The following is a 22,092-nucleotide window of genomic DNA, read 5'->3' as shown; positions in this document are numbered from 1 at the left end:
GTGTGTAACAGACACACCAGGTGCCTGGCATCCAGCAGGGGCAGCAGATACGTCCACTTCCTTCCCAGGCCTGTCTCCTCTGCCTCGAGGGAAAAGGTATGAGCTGCCATCTCAGAGACACTGTGCATCTCTGGCCGTTTCCAAACTTCTGGACACTCCCAGCTTCCGACGCAGAGCGCTGTGACCCTGTGTGTGTGTGTGGGGCGCAGGCCACCGTGCAGTCCCTGCTGCCCGTGGAGCTGGACACGCCCAGTGGCCTCGCTCCGGGGGAACCGAGACAGAGGTCTCTGTTTCCCAAGTCAAGATGCCCACGGCAGCCCTGGTCCCCAAGCGGGAATCTACCACTCAGGGTCAGCAAACATTCTTTCTGGAGAGTCAGGAATTCTTTAAAAGAGTTTCACATTTATCTATCTATCTATCTATCTATCTATCTATCTTCATCATCATCGTCTATCTGCCAATATATATGTGGATATCTGTGTCCATGTGTCTGTGTGTGTATTTACACACACACACACCTCTCTGTCTGTCTGTATACATATATATCTATATCCATCCGTCTGTCTCTCTATATATAGCCCTATCTGTCTGTTTATATATGTATGCATCCATCTGTCTGTCTGTATGTATATACTCTCCCCATCAGTCTTTCTATACATATACATAACTATATCCATCTGTCCGTCCATCTGTATACATATATCTCTGTATCCATCCATCTGTGTGTCTCTCTCTGTCTGTTTATATATGCATGTATCCATCTGTCTGTCTGTATGTATATACTCTCTCCATCAGTCTGTCTATACATGTGTATAACTACCCATCTGTCCGTCTGTATATGTATATCTCTATATCCACCCATCTGTCTATATATGTATACAATTCTATCCATCTGTCAGTCTGTCTGCCTTTCTCTCCCAGGCCACCCAGGTCCCCTGTGTCATGTTCACATCACACTCGTGCCAGAGACGCACCTGAGTGGCACGAGTTTCACGTTCGATGCGCCTTCCCACCCGGGATTCACGGCTCTGTGCGCCCTTTCTGCCCCTCCGTCCCCGTGCCTGCCTCCCTTCTGCCCTGTGTTTGGTTGACTCACTCGGGTGCGCTCACAGTGGAGTGAACTACAGTGCGGCAACTCGCTTTTTTGGGTGGGGTATCATGGTGCTTCTTCAGAAGCTTCTGTTTGCGTGGGTGCCCCCCGAAGCATCCGCCTCGTGGGCGCAGCTGAACAAAGACCTGCTTCCTGCAGGCGCGTGGATGCCTGACCCCCTTGTACATGACGCCGCGGAAGCAGGACTCGATGGCCTCACTGTGGGGGCCAAGCTCGGACTGGACGACCTGGGCTCTGGGACACAACCTGTTGACGCCGTCTGACTCTGTTCGTGGGTCAGACAACACATCGGTCCATTTTCTCCCGGAGGTCAGGGCTGATCTTCCCTGTTCTGGGTGATCCAGGGTCAATGTTGATGTATTCTTAGATCTGTTCTTTCATTTGGGCCATTTTTTTGGTCTTGACACACCTGTTAGGTAGCAAGGGGCAGAGCCTTAGGTGTTCACCAGGGCGGGGCAACCCACATCGCTGCCTTGTGACGCTGTACATGGGGGAGGGTCCAAGAGGGAACAATAGCACTTGTTCAGCTCTTGGCCAGCTTTCAGTCACTTCCCCCACCGCCCACAAGCAAATTGGGCCCTTCTGGTGCTGCTTCCCAGGTGGGTGGGTTTGTGTACGTTCTAGGACCCTGTGAGTGTCTCCAGTGAACTCTCCTGTGAGGTTGGGAGTTTCTCTTGCCTCCACAACCACCACAGGTGTTTTCAGCTGATGTTTTAAGGCTTTATTTCTCTGCTGGGACCCTGGGTTGCGGGTCTGTCCGGCTCCCCAGTTGTTCCTCCCGGTTTATCTGCACCCAAATGTGGGACCACCCAGTCCACCAGCCACAGCCTCACTGCGAGTCCTCTCTACCCGGCTGGCATCTCCGCCCCGCCCATCGGTCTGGGTGAATCTTTCCTCTTTAATTCCTTGGTTGTTAGACTTCCATACAGTCCAGCCCCAGGGACACTCCTCCTCCAGGTCCCTTGCTGAGGTGCGGGTGTCCCCTCTTCAGTGAGTTCAGTATGGCCAGACCAAAGCTTTGAAATGCAGAAGCCCTGCATGGACAAGTTTGCTCGGAATAAACTCACCGCAACTCCGCTCTGGTCCAGCTCGGTTGAACTTTAGGGGTGACTGGGGTTCTCCCACTCTCTTCTGACTCCATAAGAACATGGAGCCCGTGTTCCATACAGTTCATACAGTTCAATGTTCTGGCAGTTCTGGTTGTTTTTTGTTTTTAAATTTGTTGTTGTCCTTCCTTTGATTGTGCAAGGAGGCGAGTGCGTACCTACGCCTCTGTCTTGGCCGGACATTCTCCTTATATTGTGATTTTAAATTCTCTGAGCCTGGCTTTCTTCGTCAACAAATGGAGATCATCACCAGCAGTGGTCAAGGGGACACACAAGACTGAACGTATGCTGCTCTTCAAACTGTGGGACGGTGAACACACTTGGGTCCTGGCAGAGATGCCGGGCAGACGAGCCCTCGCAGACACCGTTGTGCCCCACACAGGAGGGGACCGAAGCCCCAGCGGAGGAGTTCTCAGCCCGACTGCACTCCTCCAGGAGGGGTGCTCCTCACGTGGCTCCTGCTCTGTGCCTTGCCACCCAGGGTCCTCTCTGTGACCCAGTTTCTGTTGGTCAGTACAGTGTCCCCTCCCGTGACTTTGAAGGGTCTCTGATTTACTGGGAATGCCAAAGCTTCTCCCCCCGAGGTTGTGAGCGAATGTCTTGTTGGCTGTGGGGGATGAAGAAGGAGTGGGGCAGCTCGGGCTGCTCCTGGGTGTCCCCGGGGCCGGTGCAGGGATCAGGCCAGATCCGAGGACACTGGCTCCATGTACAGATGCACTGAGAGCAGCGAGTGACACGACCCAACAGGGACTTTCAGACGGGGGGCCTCGGCCTCCAGGCAGAGGGGACACAGGAGTCAGCCCCTTTCGTGGGAGTTAAATGCACATACCCCTTTTACGACAAACTTAACAAAAGCTTTGCCAGTTAGAGAGTTTCTCCGGGCAGCAGTCATTCTTAATGCAAAGGTCTCTTCCTGCAGTGGGGCTGGTGCCCTGCAGCCCTGCGGTTGGAATGAGCCCGGGGACTCTCCTGGCCGTGACCATGTGCCGAGGGAACGTCCTCCCTTTGGAAGGAAGATTTCCGTTGTTCAGACGTTAGAGACTCTCGGGCCCAGCTGGGGCAGTTTGCTGCAGAATATGGAAGTAATGAACACAGGCGGGCTATTCTGAAGGCACCGTTTTTACTTGACAGTGGGGTCCGAATCTCTCCTTCCTAGAGCATCAGTCACTGACCTCGAGTCTCCCCTGTGACACCTCAGGGGCCCCCCCCAAAGGGGGGGCAATTCCTCTGTAAACTGAAGCGTCCTGTAAATACCTGCTGCCGTCACCGCAGATCAGTTACCGCACTTCAGAGCCCCCGACCCGAGTGTAAACCCTCATCCAGCAGCAGTGGGAAAGAGTCTTGATCCATCCAATAGGTTTTGCAAGAAACACCACGTGCCGGTATTTTCTTTGCCTGTGGTCCAGCCAGACTCTACGTCTCCATGACATCGCGACGTGGGAACATGACACAGCCATGACCGGGCCCCTGTCTGGCGCCGTAAAGGCCGTGGGTCTACAGGACGCATCTCATCATGGAAGGGCCATCTGCTCCCCCGCAACCAGGAGTCTCTGAGAGGCTCTGGCCCAGGAGCCTCTGTGACAGCTCGGTGCCGCGGACACCCTGGAGCCCGCCCTGGCCCCGGGGCCATGGCCTGGGGTGAAGCTGCAGACGCACAGGCTCATTTTCCTTGGTGGTCCAGCCCCCTTCTCACTCAGGGCGAGGGGCTGACCCAGAGTCCTTCCTGCTGCTCCCAGTCACCAATGGGTCGGCCCCAGGGACACTCCTCCTCCAGGTCCCTTGCTGAGGTGCTGGTGTCCCCTCTTCAGTGAGTTCGGTACGGCCAGACCAAAGCTTTGAAATGCAGAAGCCCTGCATGGACAAGTTTGCTCGGGATAAACTCACCGCAACTCCGCTCTGGTCCAGCTTGGTTGAACTTTAGGGGTGACTGGGGTTCTCCCACTCTCTTCTGACTCCGTAAGAACATGGAGCCCACCTGATCTGAGGGGACCTCTATCTGAGGCCTGTCACAGTGACCCCGAACGTCTTGCGTCCCAGCCCTCCTGCTTCTGTGCAGTTGGGAGGCCCAGCAGCGTGGCTGCTGTGGCGAGCTTGGCGCCTGGGGACGTTTGGAGGGTGGGACCCCCGACGTCCAGACCCCGCTACTTTCTTGGCACCGCCGTTCATTCGGTGATGGATGGGAGCCCCATTGCTCCTCTGGGTTCCGCAGGCAAAGCAGCCCCGGGCTGCACGATGGGCAGGGTCCAACGTCCACTGCCCTTAAGAGGCCGGGGGTTCCTTGCCTCTCTCTCTCTCGGCCCCTCCCCCTGCGTAATTGCAGGCAAAGGACACAAAGGCTGGTTTTCTGCTCAGGGCGGAGTAAGAAAAGTAAAGTGAAAACAAGCAGATTTTAATGGGAAAGTCGCCTGCCAGAGAATTCTAGGCGGAGCCTGGGAGCCCCGAGCGCTGCTTCCCTTTCTGAGCCGTGTCTCTGTCCGGTTGGCGTTTTTAGAAGTTCCCTATGAAGAGGCCCCTCACTGGACGTTAAGCCCCTTCTTTTCCAGAACGTCACCATCTGCCGAGGGCACAGCGCACCCTGGCAGTGCAGTCCCTCCGTTGGCGCCCAGCCGGGTTGGCAGGACCCTCCCGGGAGCGCAGCTGCACCTGCGCCCCGGCCTGTGAACCCAGCTGGGCGCCAGGTGGGGGCAGGATCCCTGTGTGTGTGTGTGTGTGTGTGTGTGTGTGCGTGTGTGTACATCTTGCTTTCCTGGGGGCCCTGTGCTGGGTGGACTTCCTGCGTGATGGTAACATACGAAAGTCTGTGTTGCCTCAGTAATTCTATTCCATGTTTCCAGGTCATTGGAGATGTCCCCAGATAGTGCCCCCTCAGGTGACCAATAATCGTGGTCATAGGGACAGTGCTCACACTGCCTCCAGCCCTTAGGACGTGCTGGGCTCAGTCTGGACACTTGAAGGCTCCCTTTTCCAGTCCCTGCTCCAGTCCCGCCGGAGCCGACCTCCAGTTTCCTCTGCAGGTGACAGCCCGGAGGGGACACGCCATGTCCAGAGCCACATGCATCCTTGGAGCCTCCACGGGGGAGCCCTCTGGTTCCGTCTGACCCTGACCCCCCACCGCCCGCAGGCTCCCAGCCACCATGGCCTGAGAACTGTGAAGAGCAGCCACCTCAAATGCAACCTGTGTGGCTACTGCCTCAGGGCCCGGACGCAGGGAGGTTTTTGAAAGAGTCTGAAGAACTCACTGCGGGGGCGCAGCCTTGTATTAAGCTCAGGGACTCACTCGGGGGAGAGCAAAGGCTGGGGAGGAGGCCCCCCCCCCCTGCAGCCCCACGCCCTGCAGTCTCACATTTTAAATGCCACGTCAGTCCCCACTCAACTGTAGCTGGTCAGATACAGGGTTTTGTCCCATTCGCTTCTGTGTCCCCAGTACCCTGCACGATGCCTGTCGCTGTATTAAAGGTATTAAAAGATATTTGCTGACACTGAGAATGGACTATGTATCACAGATTCTGTGTTTTCTAATAGAAATAGCTTCATATTTAGCATATATTTAGAACATATCTGTTATCATTTAGTCTTGCTCCTTTAGCCAAGTCCATTAAAATCTGTTCCATTCTCCCACTGATTCAGAGTTTGGGTAATTTTCTGCTTCATGTATTTCATATTCTCCCTTTTGGGCAACTCCTGACAAAGCATTCACTGTGAAAAATGTCTTAAAATGTGTGGGTTTACAATTAGGAATTCCAGTTGCCTGCGGTGATGCTATTGCAGCTCCCTGCTCAGTGGGGGCTCTTGTCCGGCCACGTTTTGGCTCCTTAGAGGAGGTTGGAGGCTGGGCCTTCCACCTGGGCCTGTTAGGACAGTCCCAGTGGCCACTGCTGACCATCATGGACAGACTCTCCTGTGGACTGTCGCCCCAGGGTCAGAGACCCTCCCCGTCCCTGTCCCACCGTCCCACACCCACCCGGGACCACGAGCATCTTACTGTAACTCACTGCACCTTCTTCGTGGGTTTGAGGCCTGACCCTATCTCGAGGCCCCCGGGTCGGATGCACAAGCTGCCACCTTCACGGAGCCTCCTCTGATTTTAGGAACAATGACTTCCTATCTTCTGATGCCTCACATTAGGTTCTGCCTCTGCCCTTGACACCTAAAAACAGACTTCCCCAAGTAGACTTAACACTGGTGTTGAGGAGAGAACTGCGGAGAACACGTTCTGTGTCTTCAGATTGCCTTCCGTTTTCCTGCACTTGTACATTAAACATGTTTAATAGATGGTTTTGTAAGAACGAAGCAAAGCCCCCACCAGCTCTCTGGGGGACCCAGGAGAAAGGCGGGCATGAGGCCCAGGTCCCAGGAAACAGTGTCCACCGCACCTCCTGCAAGGCACCTTGGGTGGAGATGTCAAAGCATCCTGTGTTCTTCTTGGAGGCCCGAACATTTGGAGGGAAATTAGTTTGTAAGCTAGTGAATCTCGGCGTCGAAGACCCCAGCTCAGCGACAGTCCCCCCGGCTTCCCTCCCAGGGCCTGCGTCTGCCCTCCCCTTTTTTACCCGGTCATAGCAACGGCATCCTTCCCTTGTATCCATGTGGAACGGCCGCCTCCTCCTAATCAGAGACGTGTCTTTCTTGCTTTTCTCGAATCCCTGGTGCCTGGTAGGCATCGCAGGGTCACGTGCTTTGGCCTAATGATGGAGGCAAACTCTAGCATCCTGTTGGTCTCCGTAGTGACGCCTGCTGTCCCATCACTGAAGCATGTTGGGGGTGTAGGGGGGCTCCCATCTTATTTTCCTCTCCCCTTGCGACGTGGCCCTCACAGGTCACCTGTTCCTCTCAGACATCGGACATCATGCAACATTTCCCAAGAGGTTTCCTCAGAAAGCCCTCTTCTGTGTTTTGATCATTTTCTAGTACATAAAAGCCCTTCTGGTTGGAACAGTTTTCATCAAGAAGTCCCTAAAACACAGTAATTTTCAATATGAAAATCCTGAATTGTTACGTGTATTTCTTCCTTGGTGACTGGAGACGCCGGAGATGAGCCAAGTTCAAGGAGGTCAGTGATCGGGTACTGCAGCCCCCAAGGTCCACTCCTTCCCTTCAGCACGGTGGCGGGAACATGCTCCAAGTACGCTGGGATCCTCCTCTGACATCTCCGGAGACGTTCTTTCCGACAGATTCAAATCCAGCAAGAAATTAAAAATGAGGGAACCATCAGAAGCATTTATTTCTCAGTGTTCAGCTGTAATCTCTTCTCTACACTCACAGTTTATGATGAGCAAGAATTTTTTTTTTGGTGAGTGGAATGTATTACATTAGGGGGAAAAATGAACGGCCATCTGTACATGTGGGGATGGCTGGCAAATCTGTTATGCCTGTTGTAATAAAAATGGTTTATTGGGCTGTTGCGGTTGGACATGGGAGCCAAACGCTGCAGACTCCGCTGGCGAACCTGGCGGGCTTTGTGCTGTTTTCACTGACACTGGAGCCCCTCGGAGCGCCGTCCGGCTGGTCCCTTCCGAAGGGTTTCATAAAATGGGATCCTGCTGGAACCTGGACTCCAGGCAGGCTCTTCCTGCCCCTGCTCCTCGCCTGCGAGTGAAAGGCTGTCGTAGATGTTACTCTAAGGCTCCCCACACACGGTACTTCCTAGGATTCAAAGTCCTCTCTGGTGGGCACCTTCTCCAATGCGCCAGGTTAGCCCGCACGCAGCTGGACTTTGCCAGGAGGCAGGAACAGGAGAGACCGGGTGCCCAGCATCTCTCAAAACACGCCTGGGCGTGGAGAGCGAGGAAGTGCTCTGAGAACACGGGGCCTGTGGAGAGGCTCAGGGCTCAGCTCCAAGGGGCCGCCACTGGCCACTGTGTGGCCACTTGCACATCAAACCGTCAAGGAACAATGACAGCGACAGAAGATATAACCATCGCATAAAGTAAGGACCCACAAGTCCCTATGGATGGAAATAAGTCCACCGGAAGCATGAAATGGCTACTGTCCCAGCCCCGATGACATTCACGTGGACACTTGGAGAATGTGGCCTTGTTTCTCACTGCAAAGTGAAATGGGACCGTAGGACAGAAGGTTCTTTGAAATTACGTTTCTCATCAAACCTTCGCTGGCAGCCTCCAGCAGGGACACTCTGTGGAATCAGTTCCCCCTGGGTGCTTGCCACGCGGCTGGGCACTCATTGCATCATTTCTTCTCCATTTGGGATTGGTCGGCTCCCTGAGGGCGGGGCTCCCGGGGGCGGAGCTCCCCCCTTCCTATCATTTGCTTGTTTATTCGTATCTGTGGACACACGAACTCTGGATGGAGTTCATGCAGCCTGAGTGTGTGTGAGCAGGGGGAGGGGGAGCCCTGTCCCTGTGTCTTCGTGGTTCTGCGGGAGGACAGATGCACTGCGTCCGGTGATGAAGGAGGAACCTTGACACCCGGTGTTCGAAGGGACAGTTCCTGTGGTGCAGCCAGCCTTGTGACTGCAGGGGGGTTGAACCCGAGCAGGGCTGTGAAGCAAGGGGCATGCCCAGTGCCCGCATCCGCGCAGCCCCTCCTGTGGTCACCCTCCAGGTGACCGCGATTAGGGGAAAGGGTGGGGAGGCAGAGGCATCTGGGAGGGCTCTGTGCGGGGCCTCAGAGCACCCCCCCCCCCCGCCTTTCAGGGGCCCAGAGGGAGGAGGCTCAGAGGAGCCCAGAGGGCTAACTGCTTGCAGACCCCGAGCACGGAGCCGCTGAGTCTGGTTCGAGGTGGGGGTGCCATTTGAGGGCGGCTGCTTGGCCGCCTGGGTCCGAGCTGCAAGGCCTGGGCAGTCAAGCCGATGACAGAAAGGTGTGTAGCACGCAGGGTGCCGTTTGTCCCTGAGAAGGGGATGGTTAGTGTCCAGGGGGGACATGTCACCTTGGTTTTCCTGGTAAGAGTCTGGTTTCTCCCTGACCTTTGGGAAGCTCACTCTGGCCGGGGTGCTGGGGCTTGATTACGAACGGGCAGGGCGAGGCATTGCTGGTGGGCACCCACCTGGGGCGAATTAGCCGAGGCGGCCGGCTCTGCCTCGGGACTCCCTCCCGGGGCGGGGGGGGGCGATGGGACCAGGGAACGTTTGACTTGGGTGTTTCTCTCATCTCAGAAGAACAGAAGGTCGGAGGTCAAGTGTACCCCAGGCAAAGGAAGGCGTAATCTCTCCCAGCTGCGTGCCCTTGACCCGTGGCTCAGCTGGCTTTCCTCCATTCCCAACTCACCCGGCGAGGGGCCCTGCAACAGGAATCAGCCTCAGGCTCTGCTCTCAATTTGGGGACTTATTCTGAGGCCTCTAAGGTCACATCTATGAGCACAGGCTGCTTGTCAGGCAGGCTTCCACAGCCGGGACTTGCCCATGGGTGTGTTAACCCCCACGGCACTCCAGGTGCTGGCCAAGTGTGGGGTGCACCCCCGCCAGACCACGGAGGGGACGGGGCGTGAATAGGGTGCCTGTTCATCCCAAGTGACACAGGCGTACCAGGGGGACCTGCGGACCCATCTCTCCGACTGCACGCCCCCGATTCTCCCCACCTGGGACAAATCGATCACTGGACAGGGTCGTTTCCGAGGGCCCCTGCGTCGCTAACGGTCTGTGGTACACTTTTGACATTCTGCGCCTCAGCCTCACGTAAGACTGAGGGCGTCTGATTGTCCTTTCAACACCCAGACTCGGGGGACAGCAGTCCCACCTCCCTCAGCCGGCCGGCTCCCCCACCCCCCGGGGACGCTCTGTGACAGGTCAGCGGCTGAGATTTGACAGCCCCGTAATTTCCCTGTGGCCGTCCTTTGATGACATGTCGAAGGCAGATCTGACCCTCGTGGGACAGAAAGTGGAAAGTTTGTTCTTTGTCTTCAAGGGACTGCTAGGGACTTGGCAAAGGAGTTAGGGCACGAATCACAGCCTCCACCTTCCCCCATCAGGTAAGTGAAGAAATCACTTGTCGTGGGTGAGACATCGACCTGCCACTGAGAATGACGTGCGGTGTCACAGTGAAGCTTTGCAGCTACACCCCGTCACCGCGCCATCATGGGGAGGGGCCTGGGCGGAAGAACGAGGGGACCTCCGATGGCCTCAAGGATCCAGGAGGGACTTGTCTGGCCTGAATGGGGTGGAAACACATCTTCAGGCTGAACGTGTTTTCTTCCAGGTGGGTCTTGTCTTTCCTGTGGCCATGTGTCCAGCTGCCGACTCTGGAAGTTCTTCTGGGGGTCCTGCCCCTCCAGAGTGGGAAGCATCCCGAGCTTGTCTCCTGCAGAGAGAGTGGCAGAGTGGACGAACGTGGAAGGCTGGGCTCCGGTGCTCGGGTTTCTTCGGATGTGTTTCTGAAAGTGGAATTGATTCACATCTTCAGGATGAGGGATTTATTTAACACACGGGTTGATGCTCAGCTGCCTTTCTCGCAGCTCCTCTGTCTCCTGCACCAGGGCCACGCCTCGGTGAGCAGGAAGACACAGGGCCCACGCCGGTGAACACCCACCACGCCCCAGAGCTTGCTGCCTCCACAGGCACCACCCACGCAGTCTTTCCAACAACCTGATTGGTGCACTAGTGCTGCTGTAACAAAGTATCACCAACAGGGGCCGGGCTGGGGCTTGAACAGGGATGAAGGGGCTGCGAGGGGCCAGACGTCCAACAGCAGAGTGCTGACAGGGTTGGTTCCTTCCGAGGCTGTGCGGAGGGTCTGTTCCGTGCCCGTCTCCGAGCTTCTGCCGGCTTGCCAGTAACCCTGGACGTGCCTCAGGTCCCTGGCTTGTAGACACGGTACCCGGATCACTGCCTCCCGGTCCACACGGTCTTCTCTCTGGGTGCATGTATGCCCGAGTTTCCACTCTTTAGAAGGACACTGGCCGTGTGAGTTGGAGGTCCCCCCGCTCTGGTACGGCCTCATTCTAAGTACGCACAGCTGGGATGAGCCTTCTTCCCTGTGAGATCACACTCCGTGGCGCTGGGGCGCGTCAGTGTGTGAATAGGATGTCGCTGCTGTGTACGTGATTTGGGGGCACAGTGTAATCCATAACATCTCCCGTATGTTGAAGATAGAGATGAGGAAGGCTTGAGAAAATTAATAAATTTCTAAGGCCACCTAACTTGCCAATCTGAGCCCAAGACTAAACTCTGCCTCAGGAGTGTGGCTGCTGCTGCCGGGAGGGTGACTACCTGCCATGACATTGACCTTCTGGGGCAGCGCTGAGGGTTTGCAGTGAGCCAGGGCCCACAGGAGCCTGAGGCTGTGACGGGTGCTGTGACGGGTGACGGCCCATCTCCTGTATTCTCTCCCTCAGTCTTGTCTCTTGTCGACTGGCTGCCTCTGTAGAGGAGAGACAGCACTAACATTGTATCACAAAGGCTGATTCCAGAGGCTTTCAGTTTTCTGCAAATTCTAGGGAAGTCTCTCCTGCATTTTCTTAGCAGGGAGGGAAGGGGCCCGCTTGGCTCTCTTCGTGGGCTGCATCTTTAACCGAACGCAGCTGGGTATTTCCATTAAACACATGTGAAATCTGCTTATAACTAGTGAACCAGGACAATGGAAGGGCCCCAGAGCAGCCCTAGGATTGTTTTCTGAAATCGCTCAAGTGAAGCAATTCAACGGGATGCTGCTGTGCGCCGGCGACTCCTGGAAATGGGAAACGAGCCCCCGCCGGCCACAGACCCTGGAGTCCAGACCCACCGAGCCGCCTCGGGAGCAGACAGACACGTGCAGGACAGGTTTCCGTTCAGGAAGCCCGTCCTTTCCTCAGGAGCCTGTCACCCATTCCCGGGTGGCAGTGGCAGATTCCCACGGCAGGTTCCCACAGTGGGTGCTGTGCTGCGAGCTGGTGTCAGGCAGGGTGGGGGGACAGCAGGTGGCACGCTCTCTGTTGACAAGTGGGTGCTGATTATCCACAATGAGCGACGGGCTGAGTCGCAGAGGTCAAAGGCCATGCAGCAGGCCAGGTGGGGGAGATGGGCAGACGGGGGGTGTCACCTGGGGTGACAGTGCTGAGAACGCCCAGGAGAGAGGGTGGAGCGGGACACTGGGGAGGCGAGGGCGGGGAGTCGCACCCGGGAGACACGGCCCGGCAATGAGTTTTGGAGAAAAGTAAGAGGTAAGCCAGAGGCGGGTGGCCAGGGGCGACGGCACAGGAAACGCCCGGGGCAGGTGAGCGAGGGTGCGGAGGGGTTATGGAGACCCCACATGGATGGAGAGTAGATGCGTGGACATGGCAAACCACAAGGCTGGCAGAGCTTCTGGGGCTCGGGCAGAGAAAACACAGCCGGACCTTCAGGCTCGGCAGCGCGTGGCTTCCTGACCAGCAGCAGTGCGGTGCCACGCTTTCCTGGGACGGTCTGCGAGAGGAAGACTTGGCAGCGCGGCATCCAGACGAGCGGCGACTGGGGACAAGGTGACCTCTGGGCCTCCTCTGTGAGTCTGACAGTGTTACATGCCCCGGGCGCTGAGGAGGTGGGAGAAATGAGCTGTTGTTCTCCAAGATGATTAAATACATACACAGTCTGGGATTCAGATGTAGCTCTCACGCTCCGTCTGCTTGAACACCCGCCCAACGCAGCATTGACCAACGGTCACTCGGCCTTCGCCCGAATCCGGTCGGATCTCACTCGTTCACTCTCTGCCCAGTGCAGGGCGGTCCAGAGCTGTCCATCCTGTGGTCAACGCCTTTGGCCCATTTCTTCCTCTCATGACTGTGTCCTGATGGACACCGAGCAAGTCTTCCATGGGACAGCCCTTGCGATGTTTGTCTCCCCTTGTTCTCCGTCACCCTGCCATGGTGGCACCAGGAACTGGGGCTATACGGCCAAGAAAAAAACCGAATTGCAAATATCGTCGTCTTAGTTAGCACTTGCCTCTGATTCGGGAATTCACTGACGGATGGAACGGCACTGGATTTGCCGGTCCTGTGTCACGTGACTGCGTAGTGTCCAGATTAATCCAACCCCTTCAATGACCCCTTTTCCCTAATGTGCGTTCGCTTACTTAATGCTCACAAAGTAGGACTGCATCTTTCCTCCCACGTGGGACTGGATGTGGGGGAAGGTCTTGAGTGCCGTGCGGGACACGCACATGAGTACAGCATCACAGCCGGCTTTGCCCAGCAGCTGCAGTCCTGGGAACCAGGCCCCGGGACCTTCGTGTGACCGAGAAATGGGGAAAGAGAGGAATGAAATGAAATGCTCTTGAAATGTTGGGGTTTCTCCCTTCAACTTCTGGAACCCTGCCTGTTTAAAACTAGCAGTGGCTTTTGTTTTATTAAGGAAATGAACGTACTGGGCACGTGCTAAGTGCTTCGCCTACCTTGTTTCATTTACCTCTGGTGTTTGTCCTGGCAGCCAGGTCGGTGGCCAGGGGCGAAGCTCCGGAGTCCTGCCCTGCATGCGCTCCCGGCGTGCTGGGACAAACCTCTCTGGCTCTCTGTGTCTCAGCCACCAGCCTTCCAAACGAGGACACTGACCGTGGCTTCTATGTGGGACGGTCCCGTGAGACTGCTTCCTGAAGCAGCCCCTCCCACTGGGGACCGTCCTTGCTGCCCTTGTCAGTGGCACTGAGCCCCATCTCCCAGGGTCACCCTTCCCTCTCATCCTGTAGTCCACACTCCGCCCCCCGTGCGTGGGAACTGGTGGCTCAAACGTCAGCTCCTGTGAGGCCACTGCCCTGCTTTGCCCACCTGGGAGCCTCCTGCAGCCTTTGCCAGACGCCATCAGGCATGGAAACGTGGGAGACCAACTGGGAAAGGCCCACTGCACCCCGGTGTCCCTGAGGGACCAGAAGACGAGTTTCTGGTTGAGAACACACCTGTGTGACCCCTGGAGCCGCAGCGGCGGTTCTGTAAGAGGGCGCGGACTAGTGTTCCTAGACTGTGAGAGGTCGGTTTTTAGCTCGGCTATGCCTGTCTCTTGTCCATTTCGTCCCTTCCCAGAAATGCATCTACATGTGTCTTCTTGCAAATCCACACATCGTGGGTGCTCTCCAGAGTTTCCTCTGTCAGTACATCAGCTCCAGGGTCCAGCAAACGGAGCGGTCCAGCAGCTCCGCCCTGCTGGCTGGATGTCGCTGGGCTGATAGGACCGGGGCCAACCTGAGAAGCGTTGTGAAAACTGGGCTGTGTTCCACGGGGCCGATACACTGCATCCTTACCCACGACGGACATTTTCACAGATGGAAGTCCGTCATGGCTACATGCAGCCTCACTGCTTGCCAGCATCGCTCAGTAACCCCATCGCCCCCTTCCTCATCTGCGGGAGGTGAACGGAGGATTACTGGGGAATCACGTGTCCGCTGTCCACAGCCCTCAGCTGCAGCGGGACCGTGCCCCGCCCTCCTCGGGTAATGCTGCTTGTTCCACTCAGCGCTGGCTGCTCGCCTTCCCTGTTCCAGAGCAGGAGTCGGGGCTTTGCAAACAAATAGGAACGTAAACATGTGGTTGGCTGCCTTGGTTATGGGGGTGCATGCGTGTGTGCGTGTGCACACGTGTGTGTGCCTCACAAGAGGGGGAGGCAGCCCTCAGCATGGCCATGCAAAATTGCAACATGAGGAGACTGGGAGATGACTTCGTTCCCTCTCAGGCGAGGCTGAAATGAACCGGCAGGGATCTGCGGATGTTAACTCACCAACCAGACCCACTCTGCCTCGGCCGCCCCAGGGCCGCTCTGGGGGTCGGGGACAGTCTGAAACCAGCTGATACCAGGCCTTGGTGCTGGAGCTCTCTCCCTTAACTTTGATTTTTAATTAGTGTTCATTCTTTTTTTTCCTCTCTTTTAATTCATGAAGTGGAGGGAGTTGGTCTATAAATTATGTTCTTGCTGCATTTAGTTTTCAGTTTTCAAGTTTACAAGGGAATTGCTTCTGTGTGGACTGAGTTTCCAAAATCCTGGTGACTGTGTCTCTCATTCCCAAAGGTCATCACACCCTTGTCACCCCGCCCACCCCATGTCTCAGCCTCTGTCTCCCCTCCCCACCACCCCTCACAGCCACACACAGGCTGGCAGGCCACTCGCTGCAAAGCCAGCCTGGTAATCAACAGATGCTTCTCCTGATGAGATGAATGAATTGTCTGCACTTTGAATCTCAGCCCTCCCCGAGCTACTCAGCTCACAAGGGCTCCGTGGCCCCCAAATTGGTTTGGTTAATAGCCCAGCAATTTTCTTGAATCACTCCAGGAGAAAGCCCCATAAAGGTCAAAAAATTTTTGCCCTATTAACATTTCAAAAAAACCAATTAATCGACTCCTAGTGCCTCGGGGAGGAGGGTCTTTTCCTAATTATAACAAGCTCTGCTCTGGGTAGGAGTTCAAGTCCATCCTCTGCAGAAATGTGGGGGTGACTCCCAGACCCCGAGTTTGTCTCACACGACGGAAAACATAAACCAGCCTGATGAGATGCACATGTACAGCTGGGGCCCAGTGGGTCCGGCTTCTGGAAACTCTACCCCGGTGGGAGACTTGGGGAAGGGGTGTGGGCAGGTGAGGGGTGTGAGGGGGGAAGGGAGGGGGCAGAGACCAGCCCATCACCTGCATGCACTCCAAGGGTTTACACACAGCTTTGCACAGCACGCCTAGTTTACTGGGTGCACTCACGTCTGTGGCGTGAGGGTTAAAGGCCCTTGGAACCTGGGGGGCGAGTGGGCAAACCGGCCTCCTGCCTGGTACCCCACTATGTTTCCCCAGCAGGAGGGACCAGGCAGCCCCTCTGCGGCCGGGTCTGCTCTGTGCGCCCAGGGAAGGGTGCCCTGCCTGAGACAACAGTTAACGGTGCACCCCCCAACCTAATACCTCCAGATACTTCAGGGCGAGGAAGCCTAGCTCTGCATTTCTGTCTTTCAAAGGGAGATGTTGCCTCCCGCCTCACTTTTACATTGACACACCAGGAACTGTGGCCCCGCCCCTGCCCCGCCCATGCCCCGCCCCTGTGCCTTTCACTCTGGGCTCTGTGTCTGGGGATTGGCTGGGCCCAGCCTGCCAAAGAGATAATCACAGCTGGTCTGGGGGGCTGGTGGAGCAGGGCTGGCATTCGTTAACTCTGCAGGTGCCAGCGGACCAGGGCTGAAGCCAGACAGACCCTTGTCCACATTCTGAGGGTCCCCGCAAGGGTAGAGCAGACGTGGCCGTCTGCAGTGAGGTCTGTAACAGTGCAATTAATTGCATTTCTGTCTCTAAAGCCAATATTCAGTGACCGGGGCAGACAAAAACCACATTCAGAGGAAACACAGGAAAACCCCCTTCATGCCCGCATTCACAGACAGCTGTTAATTGTGGGGCCTGAGGCGGTCACCACAGACTGCGTTTAAGGGCGCAGACAACTGAGCGAGTGGAGAAGCGAACCCACACTTTCTGCACCGGCCCCAGGAACCAGGCGTTATTCTCTTCATCCGGCCCAGGAAGAAGCACTTCGTACACTTCCCTCAGGCTTAGCGTTCGCCTACACAACGTACATCCTCCTTTTCCCACTTACTGTGTTCTCAGGACTAGGAGAGGCACCAGACCATGAGACGCACCTAGGTTTTAGAGGAGGAAAATAGGAAAAAAAAATTTTTTTGAAGCAAAAAATGTGGTAACACATTTAATGACACAAATAACACAATGTTTCACCAATGCAAGTGCAAACTACATTTACTAGCCAGGCAAGCTACATTCAGACTATAAGACGCACCCTCATTCTCCTCCCAAATTTGGGGGGAAAGTGCGTCTTATAGTCTGAAAAATATGGTAACAACGTGAGACGCTCCATGTTGCAACAAGCCACATTTACAACTTTCTCAAGTTCAGTTTATTTACACTAAAATCAGTTCACTCACTCCTCCCCTCCCACATTTCTTAATGACTCCATAAGCTCAATGCATCAGAACACCCTGGGCCATTTCTCTGTGTCTAGATGGCTGGGCATTGGCAAAGGTTTCTCCTGCAAATGAAATAGCTTTGCGGACATGTTTTATGCACAAAGCGAACTGTTCCAAATTTGGGCAGAATTGGCAGAAGTTTCCCCGACACTCAGCACTTTCGATGCTCTTGATCCACGTGCCAAGTCCGGACGGAGAGAGAGCTCCCTCTGGGGGGTTGCCTGGGGACGGGGCTGAGGAGCGGCCGTGCCCGCCCTGACCAGAGGCCTTGGCTCCGGCGACCGTGGCATGTCCGAGTCCACTGCACCCGCCCCACTTTCTGCAGCCCACGAAGGGCACACGGCACACGCTCGGCTCCCTCTGAAAACACAGGGGCTAACTGGCCATCGTCTGCTCACAGGTGAGCTGCACACTGGGGGTATAGTTCCGTTGTTTTCCTCTCTGTAAGTACTGCGACTTCTACATTTTTCGGTCCTTTAAGGTACTCCCCCAAAAAGGGGACAGAGGTGCACGGATGGCTCGTCGAGTGTGCTCACCGTCGCCCCTGCCCCACGGGCACGGATGTGTCGGGCTCGGCCGTGCACCCACCAGGCTCAGAGACCCGTGTTCCTTACACGGTTGTATCTCGTTTCCCAGGGAAGGACATCTGGCGAGCGGGCCACGACAGTAAGGAGGATGACGGGCTGGTTTTCTCCTCTGCTCCTGGCCGAGCTTGCTAGGATACGCCAGGGTGCTGGTGCAGATTCTGGAAGGCTGCGGCGGGGTGGGGGCTGGCAGAGGTCGGAAAGCTGCCAGGGGTTCCCGTGCTGGGGAGGGGACCTGCACAAGTGCTGGGGTTCTTGTGGACACGAACTCTCAAGGCAGGTGGGGGAGGAACAGGGGCCCTGGGCGTGGGCTCCTGCCTCACGGTGGGTGCCCAGCACTGACACTTTGATTCCATTCATCTTCCTCACAAAACTGCGGAGACTTGCCCTGCTTTCTGGGCCCTGTTGGGTCATCCCGGACAGTTCTGTGGCACCAACTCGGAATTGTCTGCTTTGATGAGAATCAGTTTTCCGAAATGTCTTTGAACTTCCAGACGGCCCTCCAACCTCTGTCCTGAGGCTCTCCCTTCTCTCGGGACAGTGTCTGTGGGCAAAGCGCTTCCTTGGGAATCTGTTCAAGTCTCTCTCCAGCAATTCACTTTTCCTCTGGGCTTCCGCTTTCCACGTTGCCCAAATTTGTTTGGTCATGTGAGTTGACCTCTAAAAGCCCAGCCCTAAACCCTCTTCCAGAAGAAACCTGATGTGTGCTTCTGGGCGGGCACCACCCCCACCCACTTACCGGATGTTTACCAAATTTAGGAAACCGTAGACCAACTGGACACCCACATAACGCCTTGTGTGGGCTTCACCCAGAAGCTTCTAGAAACACGACTCTGGGGCTGCAGTCCAGGCCTGCTGACCCAGTGCACGCACCAGGCCAGTCTCTGCACGTGGAGCTACATGGTCCCTGAGGTGGCGCCCCGCTCCACGACCCAGGGACCCCGAGGTTTGCTGGGGTCCATCTCCCGGGGCTATTCTGGCCGCTCTCCCCTTCTCGTCCTTTTGACATGCTGGGAAAACACTCCCCGGTGACACGCAGCGTGGACCTCCTGTCCTGCGGATTTGCAGCCTCTCTGCCGGGGGTGTCCTGTGTGGGGCACACCGGGACTCAGGGGGTTAAACGCAGAGCGCGTCACTGGGGGGCAGCTGGTGAGGCCCCACGCTGTGGAGGCCCATACATGAAAAATGGGCGCGGCATTGCGTTTCAGCACATTTGTATTCAGACGTCGTTGAGGACAGACACTGATTTACGAGCGCACTGCTGGCACCCCTCTCCCCCGCCAGCCCACGTCACACGCACACGAACGGGTGGGCGGACCGAGCAACACGCAGACGCTGAGGTTATGTTGCGGATGACATGGCACCAGCCCTGTTTACAACCCAGATCACATCCAGCTGATATTAAAAAGCGCTGCAGAAATCATTTGTGTCCAGGGAGTGGCTGTTGGTTTACATTCTCCCCGAATAACAGAGGGCTTTCAAAGGCCATTCCCCCTTCATGTGGGCAGCGTTGAAATGGCCCTGCTCTGCGCCTGCAGACTGTTTGTTTACGGAGAACACTCTTTATGGGACGGAGCGGGAGAGAGGAATGTTTAAACCGTCCCTGTGCACTGCTCGGGTCCACTCCTCGCCTCCATTAAAACGTCAACAGTGCAGAGAGCGGTTGTGCTAACCCTGAGCTCCCACAAGGGAGTTCCGAGGGGCTGTGGGGGGCCGAGGTGGGGAGAAGAGGGTTCGGTGTGCATTGGTGATGATGAGCGGCCTTAGTCCAGGGACAGCCCGGGGGCGGGGAGGGACGAGGCACTGTCTTCCTCGGACACTGGGGACTGGGAAGGTGAATCTCCCGGGCGACGTGGCTTTCCATGTTGGGTCCAGTCACTGACGGGGGTCAGCAGAGGCCTCCCGCCGCCCTCGGCGGGGGGAGGTGCTTCACCAGGTCCTCCGTCTGCACCTTGTCCTTGCAGAGACGTCTCAAAGTCGGCACATCCGGTGCCGTTTTATTCACCTTTCAAGGGTAACAGTGAAACGGAAGTAAAGTGGAGGTAGGAAAAATGTAATACTTAAAAAAGCATCCACAGAGACAAACTCATGGCTTGTCATCAAGAAAAACAGGGACAAGTCAGAGAAGGACCAACATGTCAATACAATGACGAGGAGGAGTGGGACCTGCTGCGGGGGTTAGTGGTCCGGAGAGGAAGCACCTCATTCTTCACCAAGAGCCTCCGGACCTGGTGACGCCGAGTGGGGTGCGAAGCCTGAGATGGGAGGGTCGGCGTTGTGGGTGGGGGCAGAAGCGCACCTCGTGCCCGGAGCCGTGTGGGCGGGGCCTGGTCCTGGGACAGCCTGCAGCTGGAACACAGCCGTCTGCTCTGCAGGTTGGGAGACAGGGTGGGACACTGACCGGGCACCTGCACTGCACGGTGGTCTCTCGCCTCCGACGCCCACCCCGCTGGCGTCTGGCCCGTGGAGGCTCTGCGCGCTGGGAAAGCAAAGAGAAATGGCCAACACAACTTTGAAGAAGGGCGCTCGGCCACCCTCGGGGCTTTGAGGCCTTGGTCTCAGGGGCGTGGTGGCCGTGTTGTGACTTTGTGCTGCCGGGACTGTAAAGGTCACAGTTCACCGTGCCTCTCGGTGACCACGCACAAAGGGTCACTGGTCCTCAGTACACCGAGTCCTTAATAAAAGCCAACCAAACAGCGTCTTTCCTTTATCCTGTCAGGCCGAGTCGTGATCTCCTCTGCACACTAGCGCTCCTGGCCCCGAAACACAGCAACAGCGGTATGAGTTAGAGGCGCACAGGTGCTGCTTCTCGGGGCCTCCGACGTCTGCTCTACTGTCCCCTCGCCTTTGTCACGGACGCAGGCTGCCGGCCAGCCAGGCGTGTGTTTCCCTGATGGGCCGGCTCGTCGGGGCCGCAGCCTTGGGGACGAGAACTCTTTTTGTTTCCACAGCCTCATTGGGAAGCCCAGGGGTCTCCGCTGTCCACCTGTGAACCCAGGGTGTGGGGGTGTGTGCTCCATTCACGGCTGGGTTTCTGATGTCCCGCCCAGGGCCTGGCCCTCACCTGCTGCCCCAAGGGCATTTCTGGAGTGTTGAAGGGGTGACCACCAATGACCAGGAGTTCATCCCTCCTCATCACTGCCCTGGGGGGGTCCCTCCACGCCCACCTGAGGAGAGGGAGGCTGCCGGCTCTCCGATGCTGCCTCCGTCCATACGGGTGCCCGCTGGGCGCCTGACCCTTCTGGGCAGCGCGCTGAGCGGAGTTGTGACCAGACAGGATGGCGTAACCCGCTAAAAGGCCAAGTCCCAAATACCTGAATAGGCTTCTTTAGCTTTTTAGCAGTTGTGAAAACAAAAACTGAATTATGAATCAAGGTTGAAGAAGCTTATTAATGTCCCCTGAAACATTTCGATGGGCAACAGTTTATAAATTCTAAGGAAGCCGAAAATTTACTTCTGGCAAGATTTTGCGTGGAGAAAGGAAAAGCTAACTCATTTTCTTCATTTGCGCTCGTACCGGAGACACAACAGGGCTTACAAATGACGTCTTGTACACAATGACAGGTGTGTCCGGCTCCAAAAATCTCCCAATGTACTTAATCTTTTCTGTGCTTGTGGGAGTTTCATGGTTGCTGATGGCACTCACGGGACCCGCAGTTTCCCCTGAGGGTCCGGCATCTCCCCGAGAGCCGGCACCCGGCTCTTTGCTCTGCCACCGCCTGGCTGGGCGGCCATGGACGAATGATTTTCTCCGTGGACAAAGCAGAGTCATTGCAGAAGGTGAATTCTGCACCGTCTCAAGTTTTCTGCCCCTTAGAGCTGTGCACCGCATGCAGAACGACATGTCGGTTGACCACATACCGTGTGTCCTGTGGCGGTCCCGCGATCACAGACACAAGCCCACGTGGGCACGAGGCAGACCACCCAGGTTTGTGTGTGCACAGTATGGCGCTTGCCCATCAGCGGGAGCGTGTCGTGACGCATTTCTCAGAAGGGACCCACCCCCCGTCCGTCAGCCGGGCCTGACTGTACTCAAACGGGATGTTCTGTGGGAGTGGAATTTCCCCAGAGTGTAAGGAGGCCACAGAGTACAGAAAGCACAGCGATGCCTCGCTGTCCTGCCAGCCCGAATTCCCTGGGAGTCTGGCTCAGTTAGAGCGAGGTGCAGCCACACGGACGGAGCGTGAGCTGGCCAGCCTGTGAACGTCTCTGTGAAGCTCTGGCTGCTTGAGAAGCATCCGAAAGAGCTGCTGCGATGACGTCCAACAGACAGGACACGCTCGCCTGGACACGTTTGCGACCTGCACGTGATGCGTGCGCACCTTCCTAGAAGAGAGGCGTCTGATTCTGTGAAACCCGGGCCGTGGACTAGAAAGGGCATTTTCTCGGGCGCCTGGTGAATGCTGTTGCTGAGTTGGAGTTCTGCTACAAATAAAAGTCCCCTGGACTGGGGGGG

The 22,092-nt window shown here is 56.4% G+C and overlaps 1 protein-coding gene across 3 annotated transcripts in view; it reads left to right on the top strand.

Moving 5' to 3' along the window:
* CMPK2 (cytidine/uridine monophosphate kinase 2) overlaps positions 1–22,092 on the top strand; it is a 192,141-nt gene that overhangs the window by 60,792 nt on the left and 109,257 nt on the right. The window contains exon 5 of one of the 3 annotated variants that reach the window (XM_053667045.1): positions 5,232–5,680. The exons of the other annotated variants lie outside the window; for them this stretch is intronic. Coding sequence (XP_053523020.1) covers positions 5,232–5,235 — 4 coding nt within the window. The 3' untranslated portion in view covers positions 5,236–5,680. Of the gene's footprint in view, positions 1–5,231; positions 5,681–22,092 lie in introns of those variants that run through there. 3 annotated transcript variants of the gene reach the window in all.

This window comes from Artibeus jamaicensis, unplaced genomic scaffold, assembly GCF_021234435.1.
Source record: "Artibeus jamaicensis isolate MK-2021 breed Jamaican fruit bat unplaced genomic scaffold, CSHL_Jam_final contig_465, whole genome shotgun sequence".
Classification (NCBI taxonomy): domain Eukaryota; kingdom Metazoa; phylum Chordata; class Mammalia; order Chiroptera; family Phyllostomidae; genus Artibeus; species Artibeus jamaicensis.
This window is presented reverse-complemented; position numbering and strand designations above follow the sequence as displayed.